Source organism: Meleagris gallopavo, chromosome 17 (assembly GCF_000146605.3).
Source record: "Meleagris gallopavo isolate NT-WF06-2002-E0010 breed Aviagen turkey brand Nicholas breeding stock chromosome 17, Turkey_5.1, whole genome shotgun sequence".
In the NCBI taxonomy this organism is placed as follows: domain Eukaryota; kingdom Metazoa; phylum Chordata; class Aves; order Galliformes; family Phasianidae; genus Meleagris; species Meleagris gallopavo.
The window spans coordinates 2,683,646-2,697,596 of NC_015027.2; the positions used below are offsets into that span (position 1 = coordinate 2,683,646).

Consider the following 13,951-nt stretch of genomic DNA (forward strand, 5'->3'; position numbering starts at 1 on the left):
CCTAGTTTTTCTTTTTTTATATATATTTTTTTAAGTTCAAGCACAGTGGCTAAGTTTCAAGTATTGAGAGAAAACATATATACACGTTTGTGTTTGTGTGTGTACATATGCATACACACACACACACTACTTGTATGTATATACACAAACACATACATATATATATCTCGGTTGTAGGGCTGTAAACCACGTATTTTTTGGAGCAATATATATTTGTGTACATTGAATGTGGACAATTTCGATACATTCAAGTAATTAAGTACAGCTGGAAGGTTAGTGCTGAGCTTGCCACGTACACGGACCATGAAACCTGCGGCACAACCACGGAACCCGGGCTGCGTTCCTTGGCAGAAGCAATCAGTGCAGCGCGGGGCTGCAGGGGGCGCAGGGCAGCGGCAGGGGTGTGCGTGGCAGGGCAGTCCTGGCTGGGAGCCCTCCTGCTGCCTGTGTGCCCACCTGCAGCACAGCCCTGCGCACAACCGGCCCCAGCCCTTTGGAAGCGATCTGTGTCTCTTCGGCAGTTCTGGCCACAGGCTGGGGGTCGTCTCCTGGTTGTTGTTTTCTTTGCCTTGCCTTTTTTTTTCTCCAGGCACAAGCAGAAGCGGCCGCAGAAGGAAGCGGTGGGCTGCGGATGCACAATGCAGCAGAGGCCCAATACTGACTGTGAGCTACGTTTAAGCCTCCCTGGTTGGGGGAATCAACAGTATTTTTTAATTTCCTTCTTGGCATTTCTACTCTGTGATCAAAAATATCCACATTGCCAAAGATGACGCCAGCTCAAGCCTATTGAGTTGCTCCTGAAACCACTGTAAAGTATCAACGCTGAACGTGCCGATATCGAGAGAAAGAAAAAAAAAAAAGCAGTGAGGACTTAACCACCATGTGCAAAGTATTATTAAATCCCCTGAAACAAAGCCTGAGGTTTCGAGTTGCTTTCAGAGATCCTTTTCTGCCCAGCGCTACCAAAATACTGCCATGACTGATAAATTAAGACACACACATGTGCACGCAGACAGACGGAAGGCAGCCGGCGATCCTCTCACACATCTGCTCACAGCATCTGAAGCCTCAACCAGAACTCGAGCCACTCGCACCTGCAGTCACATTTGGCTACAGAGTCTCCTGAAAAGAAATGCTGAACATTGAACCGAACGCTACCAGATTTCTTTATAAAAAAATGAAGCAGCAAATAAAACTTAAAAAAAAAAAAAGAAAGAAAAAAAAGAATCCATTTCCAATTGTGTGTAGGATCTTACACCTGTTCTCGAGCTCTTAAAAAAGCACGGAGCTTCATACTGACTGTCCTTAAAAGAACACTTAAATAAAAACCCAAACAAACAGAAACATCTTGGTACTGCCAGACTGCGAGTCAGCGTTGCCTGGTATGGAGGAGGAACAGCACAGACTCCGCAGTGCCTCACACTCACAAATACAGTACAGATAAATACGTACAGTTACACACAAACCATATATATCAATATATATTCAACCTCAGGAATACATATTAATATATGCACACACGTAGTGCAATGAAACAACCAGGAAACAAGGAAAGGAATAAAAAGAACAGCATTCCTAACAGTCGTGATGTTCCTGGGTTGTTGTGTGATGCAAAGTCAACTTCTGAAAGTTCCCATAGTGTGTAAAGTGCTCCTTTGATTCACAAAGCTAGTGTTTTCAGTTCGGGGTGAGGGCTCTGGGAAGGGTCTCTAGCAACAGCTGAAAGCAGGACAGCGCGACTGCTCCCTTGTGGTAGATATGTACTGACGGGCTGAACTGACAGCCAGGAGTCTTTAATGCTGACCCCAGTGAGCTCGGGGAACAAGGGAGGAACGGATTTGTTTTGGCTTCTGAGAAAGACAGGAAAGTTACGTTTTCTGTCGCCTTCCTGCTTTCTGTGCAGTCTCTTTCCCTGCGCCGTTTGTCCACCCGCAGACAGAGGCAGCCCACGGAGATGTGAACATCCCCAGGGACAACTCGCTCCCAGCCTCGCTCAGTGCGTCTGCAGAAGGCAGCAGCGACTTCAGCCACGCTCCGGCAAAGCGCAGCTTCCTTCCTTTCAGCTCTGTACACACTCCAAGGCTTCAGCGTGTGTGAGACGGGATGAAGGAGACAGGCGGGGAGCCTGGGGCTGTCAGGAAGCTTGAAGGTGCCCGGCTGTCAGCTGGGGTAGGGGGAAGTACACAAACTGGCCTTAATTTCTGAACGACAGCCTCCAACATTAACTGAAGCCAGCAGTTTAGGCACATCCATTGCCTGCAATGGAGACAGCACTGGAATACCCTGTTCTTAAGCAAGTGGGCAGGCAGCAGTCTTATCCTTCGAAGTGCTGGGAAGAAGCAGACTGCTATCCTTCATCCCTGCTGCCAATGAGGGAAACCTTTCCGCACCAGCTTCGTCTTCGTCCAGGCCTTTGGACAGGGAAGCATTCGTGCTTCTACAGTCACACAGCCCCACAAAAGAATCTAGGACTGTGGAACAACTTCCCAAAATGCCAGAATACAGAACACTGAGCAGCTCATCCTCCAGGTGTCCTACTGTCAGAACTGTTTCCCACCACAGCAGCAGGCCACTGGAAACAAAGTGATCAGCTGGGATGAGGTGTGTGGAGAACATTAGTCAAATCAGGCGCAGAACCCCGACAGCAGAGCTGACAGCCTGCGCTCGATGCACAGTTTACCTAAGAGAAGAAGAAAACAAAAGCACAAGAAATCAGCTTCTCTTTTTCCTGGCAATATAAAGGTGACAAAACATGCAGGAGATTTGGAAAAGAAAACCAAAAAAACAACTGTATTTTAGCAAGGCTAAGCAGACCGTCTAGAACCATTACCATGTACTGATTTAGACTAGGTGAGGACAACCACAAACATCATGCTGAGAAGGGACAGAACAAAGAGATGAATAGAGAGCCAAGAAGGAAAGCTGTGAGCTGTGAGTTCTGACAGTGTTATCAAACTGTTCCAAAGGACCATCATCCACCGCCAACAATTCATACAAGGCATAGTACAGCCCAGCAGTCACTGCAGATTCTCATTGTCTGCGCCTGACACTCTGTCAAAAGCTACACGTTTGGTGGAATTCATACCTCTCTATGAGGAGGACTTGCTTTATTTCTATGTCCATATCACTTTTCTTTTCAGAAAAATATCATCAAGTACCTAAGATCTAAAATTAAATGCATACACATTACAGCCTACCAGAGAACAACTCAATCAGGAAGCTGGAACATTGGGTAAAATAGGGAATACCAGGATATCAACTGGGAGAAGAAATTCATTAGATGTATTAACTGTATCTCTGGACGAAAGATGTGATTTAGGTTTGCTAAGAAATGGTATGATAGAAACTACTTAGTATTCCCTATTCACTCAGCCCTCCAGTATCATACACCACCTGCCAATCTCCTTTTGCTCTCCTTCAGTGAGCCTCATGTGGACTGTTAAAGTTGGTGATAATTAACTGACTGATTGCCTGTGAGCCAGAAATCTCTCCTCTCATTACCCACCCAAGAGCTCTGTCCACAAGGACGACTGGAGCAGTCTGGCAGCACTTTGGATGCTGGCCCAAGAAATGCATTCACTAGCCAGCAGAGGGGGAGAGGCACGGCTTGCCAGCTGTGTCCTTTCCCTTCAGCTGTTCCAACACTGCAGTGCCACAGTGAGCTGGTTCAGCTGTGACAGAGCAGAGCTGAGGCCAAGTCAAGCTGCTCTAACAGACAATAGCTGTCTCCCTCCCCTCTGCCTTCCTCCCATAGAGAGAGATAACAAAGATGATTAAGCCCTGTCCAGAAAGGCAGGGAAAGTTCACTCTGAGCAAGTGAGGTCAGTCCTTTCCACTCTGCACACATTTGCTGTGGAGCCTTCCCTTAACAAAGGGAGGGTGCAGAAGAGGTGACAGAGCAGCAAAGGGATCCATCTGTCTCTGGAAAAGGAAGCCAAGAGATTGCAAACAGGTAAAAGCTTAGCTACCACAATCAATTGCTGAAGAGAAAAATACTCGTCTGCTGCCTTCTCAGCTTGGCCTGGGGAACACAGGTGAGCAGCTCCATTTATAAGAAGTGCTGGAAGGAGCCCTAGCTGTGCTGACTGACCATCTCTGCCTGACAGGCGCTGCAGTTTCATGTTCCCAAGTGCTCTGTGCAATCAGATGGATGGTTACAGATGGAAACCAAACCCAGCCCTTTGCTGCTGCCAAACCACTTCCTTCAGCATGTTCAGTCATGCATCCAAAGCTCCAACAAAACCCTGGCAATTGCTCTGCAGGACAGATCGCAAAATAGGGCTCAGGGGCTTGAGTTTCTAACAGTCTTCCAACTGTTAAAGCTGCACGAGGCCAGGCTGTTAAGAGCTAAAACAAATCAAGAGATGTGTGCTATGACCATCAAGATGCAGCCAAAGGAAAAAAGGGATTCTGGGTACTAAAATTTCCAATCCATGCAGCTAGAACAACATGACATGACCTGGTGGGGAAAAAAAGTCCTCGAGCACTCACATTTATTGATGTTTTCTATGTCCCCCTGTTCAGTGATGATGTTCAGGAGCCCCTCCATCAGCAGCAGAGCCTTGTGGTATCTCTGTGCGCAGTCCTCTCTGTGGTGGAACATCTCATCCAGGGCTGCAGACTGCACCTGCAGGCAAACCCCCATGCAAAAGGTCACTTCCATACTAGATCCAGCTTTCCCAGCATGGTTTCTTAGCCTCCCTCACCCAACCTCCAGAGGCAGCACTCAGCACCATGAATGAAACCACCTGCTAACACCACCAACAGGCAGGAACTGTCAATTTTTGGTGCTTGTTCTGTGCTAGCCCCGTTCCCTGTCTCTATACAGTTATTACCATTTGCACAGCATAGCTGAAGATGAGCTTCTCTGCAGTGATGCTGTTGATCTGATCCATGAGTTTCTGTTTGTCCAGGAAGAACCTCTGCAGTCTCATGTTGAGGCAGTGGCAGGATGAAACACTAGATTTATATAGCTCATTGAGCTTCTTCACAACTAGAATAAAAGAAAGAAATGCATTGGGCACCAGCTCCAGTTCTCCCTGTGACTCCCAGCCTCCATGCACAGGACTCCAAACAAGTAACTTCAAGGCAACCAAGTTATGTTGTATCCAAACTTCACATTGGCAGCAAAGTACCTGCTGCACCCATGAGGTCTTTTTCCTTTCCTTTGTCGCCCTGACCAATTGTAAGCCTGCACACTGCAACACCTACATGCCTAGTTCACCTGAGGCCAGGTCAATTTTTGTTTCCTTCAGTTGCCACAAGATACAGAACAGTTTGCACGGTGCAAGATGCCCCACGCGTCACCATAAGCAACAGACATGCCAGATACAAAGCTTCTGTTACCTGATGGGTGATGACATGCTGTGAAGAAGTATGTGACTCACATGTGCTAGCTGCTGGAGCTAAGTGTAGCTCAGCAGCACTAAGCAAAGGAATCTCTCCTGGGACAATGCTGTCCCAGAATGGAAAGACACCAATGCCTGCAAAAGGTCACCTCCTTTTCTGCACCACAGCAGCTAGGACAGGAAGATTATGTGACAGAGAACCAAGAGTCAAGTATGATTTAAAGGGATTGAATAACAACCCAAAACAGCACACGAAGCTAGCTGTACTGCTACACGATGTACCGACTACAAACTCCCACCACCTGATGAGCAAGTAACTGTGACACACATCTGAAACCTCCACACTGCACAGCTTGCTCCTAGGGGGAGGTAAAGGAATCTCAGCACCCTGTTGAGGGGCAGCCAAGAAAGACTTTGTAAAAAAACCAAACATTTAATGAAAAAAATAGAACACTTCCCACAACAACAACAAAATACAAGTAAGTAAAGCAACATCCTTATTTGTGGAATTCAATCAGAGCTCTGGGCTATGCACAAATTACCAGGAAGCTGATGGCTATGGGCAGGGACTCTGCCTGTCACTCACTGCCCAAGGATGCTCCAGGACAATATCTTGTTGCACTTCGGCTTTTTCCACGCATAGGTGAAAGAAGGCACTCAAGTACCTTGAGAGCTCTCTTGCCCTCGCAGTGCCCTTTAAATCTCAAGGGAACAGGATTTTGTGGGAAGAGAAATAAGAAAAGACAGCCTTATCCTGTTCCCATACACTAGATTCATAGCATAACTGTTCCTACAAGTTGCAATTTGCCCTGAAAAGGGAATAATTAATTTGTGTTATGTCAGCCCGAACATGTGGAGAAGTGTAGCTAAACCTGTCCAGATGCAAACATAAAGCTGTATGACTAACAAATAAGTGACTTCTGTATTGCCAGAGTTTTGCTTCCTGTGTTTTTGCTTCATTTGAAAAATCATCACAGCCAAGATGTGTCTCAATTTGCCAAGTAAGCACTTACTGGGACATGTACTATATAATTAAGTTGGACTGACGTCAAGTACAAATAAGCACCTGAGATAGAGATGTACAAGGAATCAGATAAGATGCATTTCCCTCTCACTAATTAGGACTGAAGATTCTCACGGGGAGATGAGCAGGAGTTGAAGAGCTGAAGCAAAGGCTGAGAGTGTAAGATTCCTCCCAGAAAATACCCTGAAAGGAAGGCCTGGCTATGTGAGGGCACAATGAGCAATAAGAAGCCTGAGTGCATGCTGCTGGGTGTTCATATCTCAACCTCCTCCCTGCCTTTGTGACACACTTTTCATTCTTTCATTCCAGGCAATTTCATTGCACCGTGTGCCCCGCAGCCTCTTACCTTGCTTGACAGTGGAGGAGAGGCACAGCTTGCCAGCCTTGATCTGCTCTATGGCTGTCTGCAGGCCTGAGGACAGAAGCTCTGCTACTTTCAGGTACAGCACGAGCTGCTCTGCGTAGCTGCAAAGAAAGCATATTGCAATGCAAACCGATCACGTGGGCGGCAGTACGTGTCCAAAGGATGCCTGGCACAAAGATACACGCGGTGGCAGGGAGGAGCAGCCCACACGGAGCTCCAGGCCCTCTGCCCACCCTTACCTCCACTCCCGGCTGAGCAGGCTGATCTGGTCGGCCACCACACTCTCCTGCAGCTGGTATTCGGATGCCACTGAACCGCTCATCTCGCTGGAGTTGCCTTTCAGGGCAGCAATCTCCATCACATAGTGGACAAAGGCCAGTGTGAAGCGGAGGCTGCGCAGGATGTCGGTGTGCTCTTGCTGTTGAGGGGAACACCAAGGGGGGTTACAAGGGAAAGGCTGCTCACATAGAGCTGTGCCAGCGACTCATCCCAAATGAAAGAGATAACATCTGGGCCTGGAACCTTCCTACACTTCTTCTCTGTGCAAGGAAAACAAACTCAGCACCGAGCCCACACTGCACCAGTTCCTCCTCTGCATTAAAGGCAGCAATAAGCCATAGATCCCAGGACAGTCCCTGCAGAAGCTGGAGGGACTTGCTTCAAAATGACATGCTGCCTTCCTAAGGAGCGTTCACAGCAATTTTGGACTGTTTGGAAAGTTAGGCAGAAAGGTGACAGCACTGCTGGCCCAGATCCAGACCCCGCCACAGCCATGCTGGTACAAAACTGAAATCGGGTGTGCATTTTATGAGAGAGTGACCATCCCTTACAACACAAAAACCTGCTAACAGTGTGGCCCATCCCACAACCCAGCCCTTGCTTAGCTGTGTCTCCTCCAGCTGCTCCTGGCCTCTGAGTCCTCTGAAGGACATCAAGGACAGCCTTTAGCTGCAGCTCCTCTCAGCTGGTGAGGGGAGAGATGCACCCTCAAAGCACTACATCCATTTCAAAGCTGTTTTCCTCTGCTGTTATAGACCAAAGGGTATTATCCCATTTCTCGGAAGCTGTAGTGCTTAAATCATAGCAAACATTTTTGGGAAACCTGTATTTGTGGAAAAACTGAACAGCTGTGTGTCCTATAAAATCACTGCCTGGATCGGATGCAACTCCACTGTGTGTACTCTGTGTAGTAAAACAGCTAACATGCTTGACCTTCAAATATTTAGGGGAACGGTTCTCTTACAGGGGCATGGTGAGGCTGTTTCCAACGTGACTATAGGGAACGATAGCCAACCAAACACACAAACGTAAAAAAACAAGCTTTATGTTTTTCATTCACCAGCTCAGGCACTTGGCTGCCAAAGGAGCTTTGGCCATCTGAAACTTTAATCTCTTCTCTGCTATCTTGCTATCTGGACAGTCCAGTAAGGCAAGGAAGTGTTATCTCTGTCTTCCTCTATTTTCTTTAAAAGCAGAGGAGGAACTTGGAGATTAAGCAGCTGCCAAGTCATACAAGAATCTCCTGGCAGAGCAGGAATCTCCTAAGATCTTGCAAACCTCAGCCTCATATCTCTAACCAATGTACAGTCCTTCCCCTTTGCCTGTATAGTTAGTTTGTATTAACTACACTGGCATTTCTGGCCTCATTAGGCATCACAATAGTCTTGCCTTCCAAAGCCTTCTCTGTATTGTGCCTTTAAAGCACTGCAAAACAACAAAAACCTTCAATTTGCCTTGCCTGTACTTCAGGAAACATTTTCAAATGATGAAAGAAACCACCACCTATCTGAATGCAACAGCTCTTCTCAAGACAAACAGAGGTGCTTAAATAGCAAGACTTCATTTGCCATGAAAGCATCAGCAGAAAGCAGATCTGCCAGGTTTCCGTTCTGGCTGACTCTACAGAGCACAGAGGGGTCTCCAAAAATGCCAAAAAGGTTCAGTGTCAGAAAGGTTTTGTGAAGTGTGTGTGAATGGCTGCTGTGTCCAGCAGAAATTGTGACCAAACCCAAACGACTCATTACTGACACGAGAAGCTGAACTGAATGGGATTAAGATCAGGCTGATACTTCTTTAGAACCCTTCAGACCATGAAGAGCAGTGACAGCTGGCAGGGACCCATATTTCTTGTACCTCACAAAGACAGTATGCTCAGTTAAACTCAGTACTGCTGTTATGCATCAATGTTTAAGTTATAGCCTTGTAGCTCTGCAGCTAATTGAGCAAATTAATGCAATTCAATGCATAATTGACAAAAAATTTGAGCTAGAAATCTGAAGCAGAAGAGCAAACCCACACTCTACAAACAACGTATGCAGATGTCTGCAGGTATCCAAGTGGTTTTTGAAACACCAGCAAGATTCCAATGCAAAGAGCCTTTCCCAGTCCTAGGCAATCCAAGAAGGCATTACAAATAGAGCTGAATCCATGACTGATTCAGTCTCCCACCTCTCCTGCAAATGGGCACCCTGACCTACATTTCAACTATATCTCAGCTACAAAAGCATTTGCTCTGCTTCAGCCAGCCTTCAGCCTGCAGAGAAGGGGAGTCTGGCAGTCTTTCAGCTCAGCAATCTGGTTCAGCTGTTCTCGTGCAAAGCATGTCACGTTCCCCTTCCCCCCATCAGCAACATAAGTGTCACGTTTACTTTTTTCAGACTCTTTCAGCTGAGGCTGTATCACTAACTGACTCCATAAGTGCATGCAGCTGGCAGGCATTTGATATACCCATGCTACTCTCTCAGGTCAGCTATTACTAACACTGAGCCTTTTAAAAGGGAAAAGAACCAAAGTTCTCTTCAGAAACTCATGATGCAGAACACACCAGGTAACCGATATTTCCAACCTGCAATTTCAGCTTTTGAAATCATGAATTTAACTCCATTCCTGGGCTGTCTCAGGGACTAAAAAGCTCAACAGCAGGCTCAAAAACCACTGAGCTAAGTATGTCCTGAATTTCCCCAGCACTGTGTTGCCCAGCTCTCCTGAAGCTAGTTCACACCGTCTTTGGAAGTGACTGCCTTGGCTACAAATGTAGAGCCGGAGAACCTCTGGATACACTTTCCTTTTATTGTTCCCTGTCCTTTGCCCCTGACAAGTCCCTATAGGGATATACCTACCTCCATGAGTGTCTCTTCAGGCAGCTCTGGTGCCTCAAATGTAACAGCACCTTCCAGGTTCGCGGTGATTGGATCAGCAAAGGCATACCGGAGACTCGAAGGGCCCTCCAGAGCATCCCCACCAGTTCCCACTGCCAAGTGCCTGCCAGTGAATGAGCCTCCAGAACTGAGAGAGCTGGAAGACCCCACTGAAAAAAAGAAAAAGAAAGAAAGAAATTACTTAAGATATTAATATTAGGCGAGTTATTTCTCGCCCAGCACAGGGGATGCTTGTCAACGTAGGATCCAGGATCCTGGCTCTGTAGGAGCCAGCAACAGGTACTCTAGAGGAAGATACAAGACTTGTGATGCAAAATAACCACACCACATGCAAGATCCTCAGTGACTCAGGAAGACCAGTTTACAAGCTCAAGCAAATTTAATGCATCTTACTGACTGCCAGTGATTTACGGTGACAATCCCAGAAGCACCTTTTTTTCTTCCTCAAATCCCTTCTGAATCCTGCCACAATATCTTGGGCTGAATTTATCATACACCACCATAATCAGCTTCAGCCTTATCATGGATCAGCACAGTTCAAACCCTGGTCCCAAAGCTTTAATTCTGTCAATGAATGAGTACCTCTGATAAGTGAGGTTTTAAACATAGTTTTAAAACATTTGTCACTTGCATGCAAACCAGGAGAGCTTTCTGTTACATGCCCTCTACTTCTGGTTTCCTCTCTTTACAAGAAGGAAGTTGGACAAAGCAGGTGATTTCAGCTGAACCACGACCCTAACCTCAGGATTCAGGAGTCTTTAATTACTGGGTTCATCAGTCAATTCTATCACCACTGTCTTTTTCCTTTCTTAGCAACTGAATCCTCTCTGAGAGTATACTGCTCATAAAAGATGCACACTTCAAAAAGAAGTTTCTGTCTCAGGGTACCGATAACACATTCATCAGTTCCAGAGGGCTTCATATCCCCAACACACTGCTGCAGAGGGATATATTCTCTGTTTCTCGGGGGGATGCCAATATCAGCTATAACACTTTACTAATTCTCTCCTGATCCTCCAGAGGAAGATTTTTCTCTTCTATCCACAAACATAATCTGCTGCCCTACCCTGACTTTGAAAGGCTGAGCAACACAATGCACATCTCAACAACTGATCTGCAGTGATGTGCTGCCTCCTCTCCTCCCAGAGATCTCTCCCACTTGGCACACTTCAAAGCTAAGTGGGGATCATAAAAGACTGGTAAAGTATTTCCAGATCTTTCAGAGAAAGGAAAAGACCAACAACACCGCATTCTGGATACCCTGTAATTCTGTGGTACTGTTCACAGAAACTGCTGTGGTGACTCATGAAAAGGCTCTGTCTTGTATCTGTCAAGTGATCTTATTCATGGATTGTCAACACACTTGGGGTGTGGAGTTCTACTTGCAAAGCTCCCTTTTTCACCATCTACTTTTATGCATTAACTATAACACGAGGAGCTATTGCAAAGATCTAATAAACAAAGCTTGTCAAGCAGCTTTGACTGCCTTTACCCAAAGCTGTGGATGTGCTGTAGGCTCGCTATTCAGTAGTCTTCTCTACCAGGAATTCCATCTGAAATTTTAACTGCTCAGCAGATCCTTAAACATCCAACTATCACCCCACCAAAGTGGCACTTGGATCTACTTCCAAATTGCTACTATTCCCTCAAAAGCAATACAAGATGACTGAATTCTCTATTCACAGCATTTCAGTAGCAGCTAGAGGCGCTAGCCAGGATAGTGGCCCCATTGTGCTGCAGGACAGTCAGCCACTTTGTATGAGAGTCCCTGCCCTACAGAGCTTACACTCTAAATAAATGAGACAAAGGAAGGATTATAAAACCAACTTCCAGACAAGGATCTGAGTGGTTTTAGTTATGATGGAAATCCAAGCCATACCCAGAAACTGAGCCCATATGTCCCCCTAGTCTGAGTCAAGAGCTTATTCATAGTTGCATCCAAACCTTCCCTGCACTAATTAAGAACAACAGCTTCGACTGCATTCAGAGGAGGAATGGCCAGGACAAGAACTCAAACCAGCCAAAAATGCAGATAGAAGTATCCAAGTATTTTCTTGATTACAGATTCCAGCTCCCAGACACATGGCCCCAAAATGGACAATTACTGCAGCCTCAGCTGTTGGCTGATGAGGCCAGAGTGCTGGCACCTTAAAGGATCTGTCAATCAGGACTGCACTTCCCCATTTCCTACTTAAGTAATTCACAGCATAAGTAACACCACTTGTACTTTTGCATACAGTGCCCTTTCATGATAGTACTTGTGCACTGAAACTGCTTTGCATGAATGGTCACGCTTGCCTTTTATAACTTATCTGAAACCTATGAGGAAAACCATCAGAATACAGAGCAATCTTTATCTCTGTTGACCTACCAACAGCAATGGATCTATGAACAGCTGCAGCATTATTCCTGAAGCAAATAGAAACGAAGCAAAAGGAACAGTTTGCTTCCCTCTTCCAGTCTTGGAAACTCTTATAAGGCGTTAGTCCTCGTGCCAGCATGAAGAGTTATGAGCAGTAACTAGGATTGGCAAGAGCCAGTACAAGAACCTTAAAGGCATTTAAGCCACCGAGCTCTCTCTGAACAGCCTGCTTCCACCACCAGTATGCAGCAGTGAGGAATACAGCACGTCTCTCTGTCTCCAGATATTGGAACAGGCAGGTATCAGCCCTTTACCTGAAAACATCCTGGTCCTCGTGGTCTGTGGGGGAGTTGTTCCACTGGGAGGGGATCCAACAGTAAAAATCACTGGGGATGGGCTGGCAGAGCCCCCCGCCCGGGCACCAGAGTGCAGTGTCCCTCCGTAAGCACCTGAGGGAGCTGGGGAGACAGTTGAAAGGTGCAGACTGACATTACAGGAAAGTTACTCCGAGCACGGTGTGCCTCACCCAGCGGTGTTACGTCCCTGCAGACTCTCTCAGGAGATGGTGGCTACCAGCACAGGCCAGCGCTCCCTTTGGAAGCATCCCACAGCCAGGCAGGCTGGCACGGACAGCAGGACGTGAGCCTGGGCAGCGTTACGTGGTGCTGCAGCTGTTCTTCCCTCCTCACTTCCCAACCTGCACGCGCAGGAAGACCCACCCTTGCAGAGTCATTCGTAGTCAAACTGCCTGGCAGAAAGTCCCCACTTCCACATGATATCTCATTCAGAAGGGGCCAAGAGAGGAAGCCCTGCCTACAAAATCACACTGCTAGCCAGCAATTACACAGCACGCATAAAGCCACAAGCCTTCGAGCGCTCACAAAAGAAAGAAAGCATCACAACACTCCTCACACACAGCGGTCATTTCCTACAGCAAAAGCCATCAGAAAAGAAGCCTCTCTTTCATAGGAGGCATGCAGGCAAACACTTTCCCCCAGCACAAGCCCATCCTGTCGAATCTGCCGTTCTCCCCACTTACCTGCAACTTCCATTGGCTTCTCACTGTTCAGGCTGTCATTGCTGCCAGCTTCTGAGATCTGTGCCCCAAAGGCTGCCTTGAGAAGTAGGTCAGTAAGCCTGCCCGTGCTTAGAGATCTAAAAGGAGAACATACAAGATGATGCTGAAACTCACCAGTAAGGTTCATGGGTTTCAGTTAATTTGTGCCATTGCTGGTCCACAAACACTACACAGCAAATAGTCCAGAACTGAAATAACCACTAGCCCCATTCCTCTTTCAACAGAGTATCTGAAGCACCTCCTGTTACCTGCAGAAAGCTTATGATTACCATGACTTGCAGTATGCAAGTACAGAGTACAGCATTATTGTAGCATAGTTTCTCTTTGATGGAAGATATGGAAATTAACACAAGAAATATGCAAAGAGGCAGGTAAGAAAAACTTAACGCTAACACCTGAGCAACTCTGTATCCTGCAACATTCACAACAGTCAGCACCTGGCTTTCAAACAGATCTTTGAAGACCTGTACCCACTGTTTGATAGACAAGGAACACACACCTCTCACTTATGACAGGCACACGCTTCAAAAAGAATAAAGCATACATTTGCATAATTGCAGGGAGCCTGCTCTAATAACCAGATCCTTGATCCCCACTTGATGGAACTTTGGGCAGTA

At 46.6% G+C, this 13,951-nt stretch overlaps 1 protein-coding gene across 3 annotated transcripts in view; it reads right to left on the bottom strand.

Moving 5' to 3' along the window:
* ULK1 (unc-51 like autophagy activating kinase 1) overlaps positions 1–13,951 on the bottom strand; it is a 90,242-nt gene continuing 76,291 nt past the window's right edge. For 2 of the 3 annotated variants that reach the window (XM_019620989.2, XM_010720026.3), the window contains exons 23-30: positions 13,296–13,411; positions 12,571–12,714; positions 9,856–10,043; positions 6,976–7,154; positions 6,719–6,837; positions 4,836–4,993; positions 4,492–4,627; positions 1–2,680 (exon numbers count right to left, since the gene is read on the bottom strand). In XM_019620989.2, coding sequence (XP_019476534.1) covers positions 2,625–2,680; positions 4,492–4,627; positions 4,836–4,993; positions 6,719–6,837; positions 6,976–7,154; positions 9,856–10,043; positions 12,571–12,714; positions 13,296–13,411 — 1,096 coding nt within the window. In that variant the 3' untranslated portion in view covers positions 1–2,624. The remainder of the gene's footprint in view (positions 2,681–4,491; positions 4,628–4,835; positions 4,994–6,718; positions 6,838–6,975; positions 7,155–9,855; positions 10,044–12,570; positions 12,715–13,295; positions 13,412–13,951) is intronic. The other variant, XM_010720027.3, reaches the window with a different exon arrangement.